General features: G+C 43.8%; 1 protein-coding gene across 3 annotated transcripts in view; it reads right to left on the reverse strand.

Annotated features, from left to right (window-relative positions):
• Positions 1-267: 267 nt before the first annotated feature.
• The window catches only part of VIPR1 (vasoactive intestinal peptide receptor 1), a 122,321-nt gene continuing 104,597 nt past the window's right edge, over positions 268-17,991 (reverse strand). For all 3 annotated transcript variants that reach the window (XM_064505675.1, XM_026096319.2, XM_064505674.1), the window contains 5 exons: positions 17,065-17,134; positions 13,955-14,046; positions 8,746-8,875; positions 7,241-7,282; positions 268-5,549 (listed from right to left, as the gene is read on the reverse strand). In XM_064505675.1, coding sequence (XP_064361745.1) covers positions 5,358-5,549; positions 7,241-7,282; positions 8,746-8,875; positions 13,955-14,046; positions 17,065-17,134 — 526 coding nt within the window. In that variant the 3' untranslated portion in view covers positions 268-5,357. The remainder of the gene's footprint in view (positions 5,550-7,240; positions 7,283-8,745; positions 8,876-13,954; positions 14,047-17,064; positions 17,135-17,991) is intronic.

The following is a 17,991-nucleotide window of genomic DNA, read 5'->3' on the forward strand; positions in this document are numbered from 1 at the left end:
CAACGGCAAGTGTTGGCACTTCCAAGTTTGCCAAACTCCCTTCTAGTCTGAAAAGGCTTTCTTATCTCCTGTGGAAACCCATTTTTCTTCCTTGTTTAAACACATCACTCCCACTCCACCATTGATTTGGGCTTCTCCTGCACAGCTTCTGCTCGGAGGCTGCGGAGGATCGAAAATGCCCGGAGCACACTGTGGTGGTGGTAGAAGAAGAGACTGGAGACAGAGTCATCCCACCAAAACCATTTCATCCCCGCAATGGAGCCAAGCAAAAGTCATCCCTGAGCTTTATTTGCAATTTCATTTTGCTTTTTAAAACACTAATAGGCAGTCTTTTATTAGTCAGCAGGTACATCTCTCTCTCTCAAAGTATTTCCACGAGATTGGAGCAGAGATTTGGTGTTAATCCCTTCCTCGCATAGCTGTGTGACACATACACCACACTGCCTCATCGCATCTGAGCTGAACTGGAACAAGGTGGGATATGGAGATGGAAGTAAATTGACTGACTAATTAATATAAAAAAACAGTTTTCTCCAATAATACCTTCTTTGTGAAAAATATAACTGTTTCCTAGACAAAAAAAAAAAAAAAAAAAAAAAAAAAAAAAAAGAAGAAGAAAGAAATATCAGATGTTTGGTCTCCTGTGCTTTTCTGGGCTCCCTTTTTCTTCCCAAAATTGCAGTAACGATACTGCTGCAGAATGGTGCTCTTTTTAAAAAGCAGATATGGTTAATGGCCTGAAATTCTGCCACAGCCTACCATTTCTTTACAGCTCCTCTTTAAACCCTAAATATGGCCATATTCTCATTTCTTACTGCTTATGAGGGGGCCACAAAGCCATGTAGGTCACAGCTGAGTAGAAATACTTGCAGTCTAATGATGGCATTGAACCAGGTACCTCTGGATATGGAGAAAATAATTTAACTTTTGTGTTTTGATTGTTCCCTACTTAATAATTATTCCTTAATAGTTTAATCACTGAAATCTAGAGTGATTAATCAACAGAAGTGAATCTGAGCTCTCACTGGTATAAACAGGAAATAAACTGTTCCAGGCTGAAGATGAAGGAATTCTTACAAAAAGTCAAATTCCAGTTCCATGCTGGTGTAAATCAGGAGGCACTGTAGTGAAGTGATTGGTGCAACTGGGATCAGAATTTGGCCTGATTTCTGTAAAGAGTTTTGGAGCCCAAATTCATGATCCTCAAATATATTTAAAAGCTTAACACATCCAAGTATGCTTCTTATCTTATTTTGCACCAAAGTAACTCAGTTGAATTCACGGGACTCACCCCTATTGTACACTGGAGTTGAGAGAGGACAGATTTGTGCTTCACGAGAAATAGCAGTAGTTCTCAGCACTGGATCATGTGTTCTGCATTGGTTTGTGACAATGCAGTTCAGGTGGTGGTTTGCAGCTGCAGCGAGGTCTTTGAACTCTATTTTATTGCGGGGCTGGATAAAGGACACACTCAGAAGGAGGCCAAGTTATCAGGCCAAATTCCTGTGGTGAGTCACTCAAATGAGGGCCTGATCCAAATCCCAGAGCAGGCAGTGAAACACCTTTCAGTCACTTGATTGCTCATAACCCTGGAGTGAAAAGCTCTGACTTTTATCCCTGACTCCTCTGTTCTCCTGAAATACGACTGGGCTGGCAGCTTTCCACTGCCTGCATCAAGAATATTGCCATGTCTGTCACAGCAGGTATACTCAGCACATTCAGCTCATCCCTGAAACACCCTTGACCGTGTAATGGCAACACAGCTGGATGTTCAGTGATGAAGTAATTGGAAGTAGGTTGCCTGAAGGCCATGTTCCTGGCACGTTAATGCAGTTAGCAGTTTTGAAGGGCGACCCCCAGTTTAGGTCACATCCTACCTTCAGGGTCCCAGGCAGAATAGCCTTGCGGTGCAGATCAGGGGCTGCATAAAGCCTTGTGGCACGGGCAAATAAGCCGCCTAATTTTTCCTGGTCACATCTCTTAAAGGCAAGCCTACTCATGCTGCTTTTGGCATATGTCTGATGCTGGCACAGGTTAGCACAAGGCTGAAACTAAAGAGAAGCTGTAAATATAAAGCAGCAGGTCCTCCTGCAAATGGAGTTATAAGGCCAGGGAGGTGAAATGGATGCTGAAGAACCTCAAAGTTAAAATGCACAAGGTAGCTCATTCTACTTGGGTTTCACAGGCATGAACCTTCTCCTGCAGTAAGGCTCCCAAAAATAGATGGGAAGGGTTTCCCTCACATCTTTCAAAAGGAGACAGCTAATGATCCTTTTCACTTACGCTCAACAGCTCTGTGCTCAAATTCTTTCTTGGCTTCCTTCAAATTCCCCTGTGCTCAAATTCCTGGGTCTGGGACCCGGGATTTGAATTCACATCCCAGGTGCCTCAGTGAAGACATTAACAGGGTTTGGCGGTGCCTTCCTGCAGCCCACCACATTAGCTGTGTATAAATAGGTACCACAACAGATGAAGAAGATGAATGACTGCAGTCTGATGGCTCAAACTTTTCCCAGACTGACGTTGCTCCCAAACTCTAAACCAGTAAAAGGAAGCTTGTTATACTAGGTGGAACAAATTGGAAGCTGAGAACCCTTTCCCTTACATCTTTTGGACTTCCTAGCAGCTAGCCATTCACTTGGGGAACTGCAGAGTTGGGTCAAAGCCCTCCTCTGAACCATGCATGGGAGAAGAACTAGTGGGGTTGGTGGGACTTCTCCATATTACCTTCTGTGTGAGTCCTAATACAGTTCTGAAAGTGTCCACCAGAGCAGCACCAGCACTGAAAACAGAGAGGGGTCCTTGCCTCTGAGAACCTCACTGCGATCTAGATGTAGACCTTGTTTGGGGTGGGGTGGGGGGGTATCAGGACATAAGGGCTTCTGTACAAGCAACGTGGGGGGATTTTAAGCATCTTCATGGTTTCTCTGGATTGTGGGAATTAGAGAGCTGCTAAGAGGGTATTTTGAAGATCTCATGACATGTCACTGTTGGATTCTAACTGTTAATAATATGGTTTCGGTGTAACATAGGATGGCTTGCACCTGGCCTGCTTGGGGACCAGTCAGTAATATAACTCCAGGAGCATGGAGCTCAGCGTGACTACCTGCATGACTGCCTACCTATCCTCTTAGGTTTTGCAGGTGCAGCCTGCGTAGCCGTGGCTACACTGTGACAGGATCTGAACTAGCTCACTGAAAACTGATGAGTGCACGTCTACCCCTCACTGCAGTTGTGTCAGAGTATCTCCAGAGTGTGTCCTTTCTGTCTTCAGCCCTCAATCCATACATGTGGACAAATACTTCGGCAATGTGCAGCTCAGATAGTAGCAAGTGTAACTCCACGGCTTGGTACAACAGCCCCCAGAACCAAGAAAGAAACTGGATGCCCAGATTTGCAGCTCTCCTGGGCTCTGTGTGGTTTGTTGGTGGAGAAACACAGATGCTTAAAACAAGCAAACAAACAAACAAACAGAAAAAAACCCCCCCACCGAAGAACAAAACCCAAACCCACCAAGTTAAAGATATTTCCTTCAATGAGCTACCCTTCATTTTGAAAGAAGACATCTTGGTGCTGAACCCTGAAAGAAGAGTCCAGCTTCCTTTCCATGTGCACAGATTACTTTGACAATCCAGACTTTCTGTCATGATGACACTGCTCCTGTACGTTATAATAGGATGACAGCAGCATGATTATTAAGTGTATACTTAGGCTGGGCAGTGATTTCACACTCTTTGGTGAAAAACTGGTGTAACCCCATTCAAGCCAATTGGGCAGGACACACATACAAAAACAATCACGATCATCCTGGCGTTGTGTCTTCCGCCTGGGTTTGGGATTGCAGAGATTGTGTCAAAAGCAGGGTCTCTAAGCATGAGTTGCCCATGCAGAGCTGTGAACAGGCAACTTTGGTCTCCCCAGCTGCCAGCCCGGCTCTTGTGAACAGAATTGAGCTTCACCCCACTCTTTCCCCCCTCTGCCAAGAAAAGAAAAGAAAAAGAAAGATTCCCTTGTTCTTAACAGCATCTATGTACATTCTTCAAATAGGGATTGCTCCAATATGGAAATTAATAGGCCTTTAGAAAAGAGGCAAGATGAACAAGCACAGTTTAAAGATTTAACAGTGCCTTCATCATAGGAGGAAAGCTCCTTGAAAAAGCTGAAGCAGAAATCAATTTAATAGCTCCTTCACTCCTTCCTGACTCCTGGAGTGCCAGTTACGTGCTGAGCCAACCTTGTTTGGATGAAAGCAATTTTGCTTGCTGCTGTGAAGCTAATTTTTTCATCTGGAGAGTGGCTCCTTATGGTGGGTCTGATTCAATTAAGGATTACAGGGTTCTATATCGCCCTTTCCTGGCAGTGTGAGTTAAGCAAGTGCAAACAAATTACTGACCAGTTGTTTTCCCCGATCCCTAATGATCCTGGGTGCGGTAGTGCACCAAGATCTATAGGCAAACTTAAACAAAATGAAAAACACAGCTGTGCTCTGCTTTTGGCCATCCGTACCTGGATTTTATACATGCAAATTGAGAGTTTCCTGTTCATCGAAACCAACCAAACAAAATCTGATGCCATGAACATAGTGCAGAGAAGGGCATTCACACTGTTCCTTCTCAGCAAGCTGCTTTTCAAGAGGAACACCCAAGGCGCTTGGAAAGCTTTTGCTAATGAGGATGGGATGGACGGCAGGCAATTAGCAGAAGACACTCCAATGTGGGGATATCCTCTGAGGGGCCTTCCTGGTGCTGTAGCTTCTTCTTCGCAAATGTAAAATGCAGGGACAGGGGCCATGTGCTGGCCTCTCCCCTTGCTGCTTGTTTTTTCTGTTCCTTCTCCCTGCTGCCCCAACTCTATCTTCGGTGCCTTATCACTATCCCTTATCAACTGGATTTTTGGCACATTCATACATTTGGCATTTTTTCCCCTTCTTGCTTCCCTCTCTCTTTGACTGGCTCATTTTTAAAAAGTGCAATTTATCTGTTTCAGAGACGCTGGTTCCGGTAAAGCCACCAAGGTCTCAGGCTCCCTCTGCCCTCCTTACTTCATTATTTATGACACAACATGTCCTCCCAGGCTCTCCTCAAGTGACTTGGACCTTTACTCATAGTTATCAACCCCCGAGGGCATCAACTTAGAGTGAAAGGTCTGAAAAGAGGGAGAAGAAAAGTTTCTCTGCCTCTTGTCTTGTCTGATCTTGTTCTGGATGCCAGTGGCTTTTCCAGTTCTGTGTCCTCTGTTGGCTCATGTGGAGCATTTCATTTCACAAGGGTTTGTCATCATATCACTGATGCCTGGGGCTCCTTCTCCCTCTCCCTGTTTCTCTCTCAGATGTTCAGTGCTCAGAGAGTCTCTCCCCATCACACCAGAGAGAATTCAGCCTGGAAGCCAGAGCACCGGCGTGTCTTTGGTGAGCACTTGGTCAGCATGGAGATCTGGGTGCTGAAGTTGGTGCCGTTGCTGCCCAAGGAAGGGTGATGATACTTCATATCTGAGCCCAGGAACCGTTCCAGATGCCACCTCCGCCACTTTCGCTTGAGCTCAGCTTGGACCTAAGCCGTGGAAAGACAAGCAAGTTAGCAGAGGGAAATGTTTCCTGTCACTCTAACTAGATTGTATGAGCAGCAATGGAAGACCCACTTACTAAGGGGTCAAACTGCTGCTGCTTGGCTTTGGCTGTTAAGGTGGCCAGGGTGACTCTCTGAATGCAATTCCCTGAGCAATCAAGGGTGCTTTCTTGGAGCAGGAAGAAGGTGTCGAATGGGACTCTGAGATTCACCTTATATTTTAAGGAATTATTTCACAAAGGTCATTCAATTGACATAATCTGGAAAGAGCTTTTAGCCACATAGAAGAGATGTGACACTCCAGACCGTAAATTACCAGAGCAGAAGTCCATCAGCTTCTGCAGAAAGGAAAGCACAGTGAATTGCTTATCTGACACAACAAAGGTGTTGGACTACTAAACTTCAATGCAGACCTCCTTTATGCTTTTTTTCACTGCCCTGTTTTCATCCGAATACCAATGATTTAACTATATGTTGTTTGTAAAGCCATCGGTACAGATGTGCTTTTTTGATAGAGGCTCCTTGCTCCTGCTCAGGGCGTTCACATACATCAACTGGTTTACATTGTTCAGATTCAGCTCCTTGAACACATTTGGCCACAGTTCCTGTCCCCTCACATAGGCTTCCAGCACAAAGTTTTAAATAATAGTACGAATTACATACAGCTGTGTTTGAGGGTCTCTGTTCAGCAAGCACAGGAAGAGTACAACTCCACTGATGCTAACCCCAGGACTGGAAATGTGGGAAAGGCAAGACCAATGCCCATGAGCCAGAAGCAAGTTCATATGGCACTGGTCTGTGGCTAACGAGTCATGTCAAGGCGTCTTTGGGTTTCAGACCATGGATAAGTTTGCATGGTACTGCCCTGCTCCCTGCAAGCCCACTGACAAAGGTCTCTGCTGGATGTGAGTTATTATATGCCCTCTATTCCACTGCGTGATGTACACATGGCCTCGGCATGGCTGAAAGCAGCATCAGAGCCATAAGAGAGCAAATGGTGATTCTGCACATTCCTCCTGTCCCCAGGAAGCTGGAACAAAAACCCAGATCACAGCTTCTCCTTTCTTGTCTGTGCTCAGTTTATTGAACTGAATGCGCTCCAGCTGACAGCAGCTCTATACTGTTACCCACTCGCACCTACTCGGTAGCCTTTGAGATACTGGTTTAACGAGTCTCTACTGAATATCTGCTGGGCATGGTAGAAAAATGTATCACTGCACTAACAAGCCTCCATCTTGGCAATGGGCCTGATTCTGGGCCTTAATGCTAAAGGCAAAATTCTTTAGGTTTTAAAAGGATGAGGTGGAGGATTCATTGAGATACTGAGCATGCGTAGGGCTTAGAGGATGGGTTTTATCCTTCCTTGCTGCAGGTGCTCTCTTCCAATGAGGATTTATGCAAGGTTATGGGAATTCTGCTGATGTTTTCTATCTCATGAAGAAAGGAAGGACTCAGCAGTACCAATACTAAAGTGTGCAAGCAAGTCCTACTATATTTATTAAATGTGTTGGAAACTGCCAAGCAAACAGTTGAGTTGTTTTTTCCGGAGTTATTTCACTTGGAAGCTTTCCTCCTGTGTGGTAACGTCAGGAACAGGACACTCCCCAATCCTCCCTCCACGAGCATTCACTCTGCCTTAGCTGCAAACATGAACCCAACAGCCGTGTAGATCTTACCTCCCCATTGAGGAAACAGTACAGGACAGCCACCACAAATCCCTGGGGGAAAGAACAGGCTCTTAGCAACTCATAGGTTACATCCCCTGATATCACAACCCAGACCTGACTGCAACCTTGGGTAAAGGGCATGTGGCCAGGGACCTGCTGAGATGCCCCTAAGAGGCCCCATGACTGTATTTTCCCTATAAAAGGAGCAGGGGAAGATTGGTTAAGGTATATTACAGCAGATGCATGGGTGCAAATTCAAAGCTTGCTCCAGACTGGTGTCTAAAGCCATCCACAGTCATCTCAGCTCTAAGTGAGGTACTTGGTCGTTCAGACTGGGGCATGAAAGGGAACTGGATGGGATACTAGACCCAGATTTCCTGCATGCTGTTGGCATGGAGAGATCTAACCCTGCTAAGTAGTGCACCATCAAGGCCAGAATATCCTTCAGTGTAGGTTAGGACTTAAACTGTTCCTTTCATGTCTCATCTATGGTGACATCTCATTTTCCAGAATCTCAGCTTTCACTGAAAGGGTAAAATAAAACTTGTCTCTAGTCCTTACAGTTGTGAACATTAAAGAGAAGCAGTGAGCATAAGGCAATTCAGAGAGGTCTGCTTGAAACAACAGCTCTGAGTAGGTCCACTTATGTCATCTGAGTGATGTCAGATTCAAAGTGACAGTGATGTAAACATGGATGTTAATTAATTCATTCACCACTAAACAAAGTGTACAACTGACATTATATGGACACACGGTAACACACAGATCCTGCCTGCAAACTGTGAGAACATTTAAGTGGCTAGAGCTGACTAATGGCTGGATGCAGCAGTATGAAATGCATAAATAAGTGCTTCTTTTCATGCAACACCAGGGCCAAGGTTAGTAACCCAGCACTGGAACTGACTGAAGTGAAGTGTGTGGGAGGGTCTAAAAAGCAGACTCTGTCATGGCTCCCGCAAGATTAATGCAGAGGACAACACCATTTTCTATCCTTAGAGTAAACCTGCCACCTTCACCAATGAACTGGAATACTGCTTGGACAGGATCTAAAGGCAGGACTTGACTTGTAACAAACAGAAAACATAGCGGGTGCAAGTCACCTGGTCAAAGATGCTCCAGGCTCCCTTTAGTGGACAGAGAGACACTCTGCCCAAAGGTGATTTATCTCATCTTACAATGTAAATGATAGATCAACTGAACTGAGGTGCTGGTTTTCCTCTCTTAAATATTGAAAGCCCTAGGGGGACTAGCTCATAGAGGTATATTTTCTTTTCAGGTGCCTAAAAGGAGGAGTGGGAATCTCCACACTGGAATTCCAGGGGGCAAAATATAAAATAATCTCCCATCCCTGCCACACTGGAGTGAATAGCTTTTTCCCCAAAGGTATAAGAGCGCTATTGGGTATGTCCAGGAAAACCCCAGCTCACATGTTTGCTTATTCCCCTTGTCATTCTTGCTACATTTCTCCGTGCCAACAGACTGGTGACTACTTGGTGGCACAAAGGATGGCTTACCTGGAATGACCCAACCACGAGCTCAAAGACAAGCTTAACTTCTGCTTTGAAATTGTCAGGAAAGAAAGCAAACATGATGTAGTGAATGCCAAAGAGAGGGATCAGCAGCAAGGTGGACTTGGCCAGTCTCCTGTTGGAAAGAAAAACATAAGCCATAAAAGGAAGGAAGGAAGGAAGAGGAGCTAAAGGACAAGCTGATGGGAAAACCTGCAGCTGAGCTTTGTGCAACCCTGAAACTTGAGCTTGCTGTGCTACGTATTTGGCAAGTACCTGGTCAGATAGAGCACAACCGTGTAGCCTGTATCATGCAAAGTAAGTGCCTTTGTTTCCCTTTAGGAGATGTGAGCACTTGCACTGAGGTCCTGGGAACATCTGGCCTTTAATAGCTGCCTAGTACAAGACAGTGACAGGAGGCTGCCCAAGCCAGGAGGGCTTGGGGATGTTTGGGGGTGGAATTGAGATCAGCTCCTCACAGCCTAAGCTGCCAAGGATCCCTCCGAAGACCTGGACTGTGATGTGATGAAAGTGGAGCCAGATTCTCAAGTGGCCACAGTCAGCTTGTGCCACTAACCAAGGACTGTGCTGGGAGGATTTTCACAGGCTTAGTTCCCTCTTTGTTAACAGCCCTCAAAGAAATATGTGTGCCTTCAGCGGAGGCATAACGATCAGCCCTATATTATTTCTCCTTGGCCTGCAGACTGCAGATAGCTGGTTGTTTCAGATGTGCTGACAACATAAAATGTGACATCTTTATTCCCAGTACCTTCAATGGAGGTATTTCTTTCCCCCTTCCTCTCTTCTTCCCCTCCCGCTGGAGATCTTTTTTCACCTCTACAAACTAAATCATCATCTAGCACTGTCTTTGTTTGCTTGGGATTTCTGAAAATTACAGCTTCGAGGAGAGAAATGGTATGTTTAGCTCAGAATAATGACAGGCTATCGCACAGTGAATGTCTCCAAAGGAGGGGGATGAACAATATTAATGCTTAAACGGCACCAGGCAGGGTAATCAGAGGTCTAATTAGGAGGAGATTATAATTTATTAAATCTAATCATTACTAAGATCTAGCTGACCAGAATAAAATGAAATAAAGGACTTAAGGATGTCTCATGGGGTTCTGGATCCCTTGGTCACCCACATCCTCGTATGTCTCCCTCTCCCAGAGGCTTCTGGAAGAATTGAAGCTAAGGCTGGAACGTCAGAAGTACTTGTTCTTCCACCTGCAAACCCTTCACCTCCCAAGTCCCATCAGGTTCAGTCCTGCCAGGCCATCTTCATTTATTTGCTATCTGTGTAAGCCTGCTGGGAAGGCTGATGTGCCAGTTTTATGCAGATGATACTCATCTCCATCTCCCCCAGCAGACCTTTCCAGCCTTCCCTGGGCCTGGCCCAAAGACATTCTGTCATTAAGGCATTGGTTAGAGGCTGTGGTTCCCTGAGGAAAACCTGAATGACAGCACGACTGGAAAGCAGCTGGCTGCAATCTATTCCAGACAAAACCAATACCTTTAGGAAGCTGAGAAACTTCCCAAAAATTTGCCTTTCACACTGCATCTCTCATTAGCAGGCATGTCTCTCGTAGTGAGTGCATGCAAAACTTGAGTCCTCCTGGACGTCTTGCTCTGCCAGGGGATGTCCTGTCTCCAGGGGAGCAAGGACAGCCACTGTCATGAGTGATTGATCAGAGTACCACGTTCCTCGCTGTCAGAAGCTGCTCTGGCCAGTATGATCCAGACATCCAGGAGATCCAGCCCTGCTTTCCCCCAGCTGCTGACATATAAGAAAGTAAATCACTTTCTAAGCAGATCACAATTCAGTGAGCACCAATACTGGCTTTGCAAGGACCTCTCCTCCCCAGTCTTTCAGGAACAAGCCAACCTGAAGGAGTTTGGTGCAATGCTACCTTTGTGTAACATATTCATACAGATGCCATTTACAGCCTTCGACTGATTAGAAAATTCTATTGTATCACTGCAGACAACGGCAAGCCTCCATTGCCTCATCCTCCTATTTGCACAACGCACCAAATCAGTCGCTTGCTCCCGACACTGAGCTCCCCCAGAATACTGAATTATGTTTCATATCTCATGTTGGCTTCAAGGCACAGTCCCTATGGCATGACACCCCAAAACCCTGCAATGAGGAACAGTATCAAAAATTATCTTCCTCAAGCATGGTGGACTTTCTTCCAGCAGACTAAAGTCTGACTGTGTAGGCGGCAGAACTGCCTGGGAGGTTGGCCAAATCTGGTTAATTCTGCCTGCTAGAAGCCAGGGGTTCTCAAAAATCTCATTAGCTTCCACCCCTAGCACAAGGTGTGCTTCTTAGATCTACCCTCTCTGACAGATCTATGGTGACAGGTAATTTAGGGAAAATGCACCTCTATTAGTCTGCACTAAACCTACTCCTCTCCTTGGGAGTGGATAAGAGTGAACCTTACGCTAGCTGTACTCCTGTACACATAAAGGAAGGGTGTCCAGAAAGCCCTGATGATAATATTGATCTATGAACATGTACAGAATAGGATGAGATGAATTTTGCTCAAGATTTCTATTACAGAAAACAAGGTGTTTTCTTCTCCTATTTGCCTGAAGTATTGCTGTCCCATTCTTGTGCGAGTCTCTGTCATTTCCAGAAAACTATTTCAGGAGACATGCTTTCACAATTTCCAATACATTAAAGCCCAGCTCAGTGTTTGTAGCTTTAATGAGTGAGTCAGCAGCACACCTGAATTTCCAGCCTGCAGCTAAACTGAAACCGGTTGGAATTGAACAATACTGTCAACATGTCAACATGTTATTTTTTAAAAATAAACAATGTAAGGAAGAAAGAAACAGAAGAGAAAAGGAGGGAGATATGTAAATGAGATCCCTGATGTTGTTAGATTAAAATATATCTATCCCAGATTTGGCAGGAGGAACCCACACATATTATTAGCAACAGTTTTTGGTAATACCTCTTGGGTCATCCAGGCCAAACCCCTGAAGCTAGCAGCAGCATTTCATGTGCCAAGGGTGTGATATGTAAAAGGAATCTGGTACCTAAAATTGCAGACTGCATACCCAAAAACATTCGTAAAAGGGTCTGGACTCCAAATGCCTCTGCAGTGAGGTGTCAAAATATTAAAAACTCAGGACCACACTGCTCCCCCGGGTGGAATCCGGCCTTCAGACTGAGTAATCTCCAGCCTCCATTTAACATTAATTGTACAGGTGAGTGTGGTGTCCACAGTCCCGCTGCAGTCAATGCATCCAGCGGAGCCTTTCAGATGCCCTAGGGGAGCCTGGCTGAAGGCCAGCTGCCACTGTATAAGGCTACAAGGCTCTCACAGGCCCTGTGTCCTACACGCCAGGTCCAGGCCAGTATCTCAAATGTGCTAAGACATCTCACATGGCCTATGTGTAGGCACCTCAATCAAGCCCTAGATCTCAAGTGACTATAATGCAGTTTAGACTCTCGGCTCACGTTTAGACACCTAAATTTATGGGTCATAATCTGAGAGTGGGATCTCATCTCAGATATCTCATCTGTCAAGTCTAACAATGCACTTGAATTAGAAGCACTGAGTGATAATGGATGTTTCATCTCAGACTCTGAAGGAAATGGAAAGAGTAATGACTCCAAGGTTAAACAGCAGGGAGGACGGGAGTATTCATTTGCCCAAGTATAGGCACCTAGAGCCATCTGAGATGCCTTTCCAGAGGGAGGAGGATGGCGAGAAACTGGAGACATTGTCAAGATCACTTGTACCTCAGAAATGGCTCCTGCTTAGCAGGCCAGAGCGAGGAAGTCAGTGCTACTGCCCTGCCAAGCTAGGTTTGTTTACAAGGCAAAAAGAGATTTCCATTTTCCTGGAAAATGCAAAGAAAAGCAGCCCTAAACACAAAGCTCAGCACGACCTCAGAGGTAATCAGGGCACAACCCTTCCTGTGCATGCCAGCAGCACTTCTAGGGAGATGAATGGGAGGCAATTGCTCAAGACTGGCATGCAGTCCTCTGACAGCACTGCTTAGTACGAGAACATATTTCAATATGCTGATTTAATCTATGTACCTGGCCAAAGCTGTCACCATCCTTGGGCTAGGAAGAGACAATGCCCAACTGCAAATGCATAAAGGGATGTGATAGAAAGCACAGGGAATAATAACGTCAGCTTGTTAGTGATGACGGAAAAAGAGTAATTGGTTTTAGCTGCTGCAGGGAGAAGTTAAGGTCAAATACTGGAATTTCCCATCATAAACTTGAGAATACCTAAGGGCAAATTTACCATCGCTAGAGAGAGAGACTCAGTGGTGTGGTTAGTCAATGTTTAAGGACCATATTGACATTAATTCTTCCATCTTGCAGAAGCACAAACTAAGTTCAGATCCTTCAAGGTGTACAGCTCCCTCCAAACACTAAGAATATTTTATGAGCAGTAAGTAGGTAGACAATGGATTCTCCTTCCATTTCAGTTCTTTTCTAGGAATACTTTTAATAAATATCCAGGATATTTGAAATACTGAGTCAGGACAGTGATGAGAAGCAAAAATGAGCTGAAGCCTGAACTTTTATTTTATTTGCATTGAAGGCAGAATAAATCCATGGGTGCAGACAAATTTTTTGCACACTGAAAATGCTGGATCTGAGACCAGTCTTGGCCACTGAGACAGATGCTCATCTCGCCTGCATGCTGTTCATTATAAATAGCCTCATTAAGGTCACCCTTATATCCCTGGAATAAAAGTTTTACGCTAAGCAAAGCTTCTGAGCCTTCTGAGCTACTTCTCAACAGAGAAATGAGTACATTTTGGGATGGATTCATCTAATCTAGTTCAAGGGTCTTCTTTATGCTAAGGGAAATTTGCTGTAGATGGCTGCTCTTTGTTCCCCATCAGAATATCTCTGGCTTCAGAATCCAATAAATATTGAATCTACAAATGAAAAGCCCTTTTCATTTTTCATGATCATTGCTGTTGCTCTCACTTCTTCGTTGCTAATCCCAGGAGAAAGCCTTCTTGCCTGTCTGTTCAAACTGACATAAGGCATGCCCAGCCATTTTTGCAGATGTCCCATTTCCTGATTTCCGGTCGTCTTTAATCAATTAAAAAATACGTGATTCTGATCAGTCAGATACAGACAGATGAAATAGTCCTTGGTCCAACTAACAGCCCAACCAAACAGGCTTCCCAAAGTCATAGAATATGATTGAAAAAGTCTAGGACTTACAAATACTGGCTGGTTTCATTGTGCCCGACATCAGGGGAATGCAACTTCTGGACTAGGATACGGATAATGCAAATGAAGAGAATGAAGTTCACCTGTCGGGATGGGGAGAAAGGAGACAGAGAGAAAAAAGAAAAATTATTCTCCCGCAGTATTTTTCTCCAGGGAAAAGAGCTGATTGTTAGAGGGGCTTCCTTTCACTGCAATATTTTTGCCATGGAGCAAGCCGTTGTTAAAAAGCCATGAGCAGAGACCCCCACTCTGTGAGCACAGAGTAAACCGACACAGGATGGCAGCCAGCTTGGGCCTGACATCAGCCTGCTTGGGACTTTGTGTCATACATCCCAAGTATGATGATGTCAAACCCATAGACCACAGCTATGCACGACGTCCTGCTGCGCGGGGGCGTGCCGACGACAGGGTGGGAAAAGAGCCTTGGGAGTGAGCGGAGCGACGGACGTCAAAGCTCTCGGGAGACGGTGACATGCGATCTGCTGCTGAGCATGTCAAGACTGAGGCAGTGAGCCAAAGAAACCAAACCAAAACACAAAGCAGTATCTACTCAAGCAGGCCCTACTGGACGCTATTGGGCACGTCCTCTAGAGACAAGCTGGAGACCTTGGGATATAATGACACAGTGGAAAACTTTCTCTCCTACTAGATTAGATTAGACCAGGTTAGTCCAGAGGAATCTAGCTAATACCTAATTTTCAGATGGTGCTTTTCACTGAAAAAAAGCCCTCAAAGTGCTCTACTAAAATACATAGGCAATGTTAAACTTATTTTGTAGCAAAAGTGTAGAGATAGGGATGGGAATTAATTTCTTAATGGCACATAGTAGATAGCATGAGTTGAATGCAAATTTATTTGCTTTTAAAGGCCTATCCACTGAACTAGGCTGTTATTCATAAAATATGTGCAGCAGAAAAGTGATGACAGACTTCTGTGGACTTAGTTTAGCTTGGCACCTGACCTTTTTTTTATCTTTTCATGGACAGTGGATGCACAAATGATTCTGATTTTTAGACATTGAAAGGCTGGAAGGGATTGTGTTAACAAGCTAATCTGATTTCCTTTAAAAACAGATTGTAAACTTTCCTCCAGCAATTCCTACATTTATCTGAACAACAGGTGAATGAACTAGACTGAGGCATATTTCTCATTTAGACATTCATTCTTTGCTCAAAGGCTATGAGTGACTGCAAATTAATTGCATTTCTTGATTAGGATGTAATTATTGTTCTTTATCCATCCCATATCATTTATTTTAGTTTCTGTTCATATTTACTTACTTATAAAAATGGTTTGCATCTAACTTGGTGGCAAGTAAAATTTATCAGTTCAGAACAGAATTGTCTGGATCAGTGGGTTTAATCAGCATTGGTAGCAGACAGGCTGTAAAACTGAAGGTAAGATCTGAGCTGCTTCCCAGGCTCCTGCTATGTGTTAAATACCATATCAGCTCATAGCCGTGAAGAGCAAACATTGGGCACATAAAGAAAGAGGGCAGCGGTGAGTCAGATGGAGTGGGATTACAAGCTTAGTAAGGCCTCAGCACCTGCATGATAGAAGATATGCCTGTCAGGCAAGTGGAGAAGTTGTCTAGTTTATTTCTCAGCCTAGAATAGGATCAAAGACTCTTGATCTCTTCACCGTGCTTAAGTATATTTAGGTCAGAAACATTTTTCTAATGTTTAAGCTACATATGTCTTGCTTCAGTTGAAGTCTATGCTTTATTCCAGTGGACACAGAGATAAATGTTATGCTCCTCCTTGCAGAAACCTGCTATGCATCTGATAGCTCTTATCATGTCCTTCCTTTGTGACAGATTCATATAATATCTGCAGAAGGAAAGTCAGATATTGCTAGGTAGATTCTGTTTGGAAATGATTTATTGGGCAGAAGAAAACACAGACTCGTTGATCCTAGGAGAACAGGGTGTATTCCTTTACCAAAAGGTTATCTCAGGAAAATGCTATCTATAGCTCTCGATGATGATGTATGTATTTTGAGATGTGTAATCTAGATATATTAATCTTTTCAGTAAGGTGAATAAAGTTAGAAGTAATTATTCAAAATGTTTCATTTTGGGATGCCTGTATAAGAAATGCTACAGCAAAGGTCTTCTTGCAAAAGGCATAATGTAGGTGGAGTGTATGTATATGAAAATATTTCAGTTTAAGAGAGATATATTTGGTTTTATTTCTGTTATTTTCATTTTTCTTCCCTCCCACATATACTTCCTTTGATTTGAGAAAACTCAAAGCTAAATTTAACTCAAGTTCATGTGATTTCATGTTTGGGGCTCAATACCTGGCGGAGGAACTATGTAATATTCAACAAGGGTGGAAGTATTTTGAGTTCCTTGGAAGTGTCATGGTTCCTGTGGCCAGAACTCATCATCTTTAGGGAAGTGAACCAAATACTTCTGTTGATTTCTCTTGCGACTAGCCAAGCCTCTCAAGAACTTACTTCTAAAACAAACAGCTGGAATCCAACTGTGTATTGGGTTCTATAACAAGAGGCAAACATCTGGGGGAACAAATCTAACCTTTTTCTTAGCCAGGTACAAATTCAAAGTAGGACTTGGCCCCTATTCCTTTGCAGTGTTGACATCTACAACTGAACAAGTCACCTTGGGCTCTCCATATGGTCAGCTCAGAGAAACAAAAACATTCACTGCACAATTCATCTGTTCTAATTTAGACATCCATTGGTTCATTAGAGAATATGAGCCTTTCCTGGAATCATAATCACGTTCCTACATCTCCACTGGCTACACACGCCCATGGCTACCGCACCAGAGTGCCCAGGGTGACTAGCTGAGCTGAAGGTGTCCAGAGTTAAATGAAATTAGTTCCACCTCAGTTGCTCAATAACTCAAACTCTTTCCATCAACAGTGCTTAAAGATAAAGATGTTTATTCAGAGGGTGAGCTTCCTCAAATTGAGACAGATCTTCAGTATTCAATTCAGTATATCTGTCAACATATTTTCCGAGGACTTTTTCTGTGTCTGCAGGCGGCTTTTACAGAACACTTCTCAAGCCCCACCTCCCTCCCCACTTAGTCTTAAAGATGGCTTTTCAGCCAGCAGAATGTACTGATACTTTACCAAAATAGACACCAAAATAGGAGTTTTAATGATCCACCAGAATGGGGAGTCCATTATTTCCTCCCAGCACCTAAAAAGAAAAAAAAGACTTAAAATATCAAGTAAAGCAAGCAAACAGCTATATAATCTTCTCAGGTACTTATTTTTCCCTAATTGCAAAAGATAGGTCTGCTAGGTTATGTGAAGAGGACTAAAGCTGATGTGTGTGAATTGGGAAGGGCCAAAGACTTGCTTTGCAGTAGCTGTGAGGATCAGTACCCAGCTATAATGTTATGACCTCTTTCCTCCTCAGATGTGACTGGCACTTCGGGCAGTAGCATTGGCCAGAAGATGATAATGTCAGGGTGAATGCGTGGGAGGACAGAGATTCACTTTGTCCTACACTGAGGTCTGCTGCAAGGAAATGTTATCAAATCCTAGATTTGTGGGGCCGCCGATACTATCCATGATCATGGATGGGGATTTTGTTAAGCACAGAGAGCATCAGAAGAAAACACGCCCTTCTGAAGAAGAGGATGGAAAGCCTGATGCCATCGGATTAAATTTAGCTAGCTACCTCTGAGCTATAGATCTAGTCAAATGAGTTCATAAGGTCCAAGGTTTGATTTATTTCATCCTAAAATCAGAATGTAGGTGAGAAAATGATTCAAACTCCCAAAGCATCTATTTCTCTTCACTAATCACAAAGGGTGATGAAGCAGACTAAACTGTATGTATTTCATATATCTACGACTGAAATAATGATCCATCATTCCTTCCTCTCAAATATTTATTTTCATGCTTTTAGATGTCTATTTTAGCACTTGTTCATATAAAAGGCTGACTTCAGAACAATACTTGGCTCATTTAAAAGATATTTGCCAGTGTAAACAGAATTCTGGAAAATCTCACATGGGCTTATTAGAAATTTCAACAGGAGCTGCTATC

The sequence above is a fragment of the Dromaius novaehollandiae genome, chromosome 2 (genome assembly GCF_036370855.1).
Source record: "Dromaius novaehollandiae isolate bDroNov1 chromosome 2, bDroNov1.hap1, whole genome shotgun sequence".
Lineage (NCBI taxonomy): Eukaryota > Metazoa > Chordata > Aves > Casuariiformes > Dromaiidae > Dromaius > Dromaius novaehollandiae.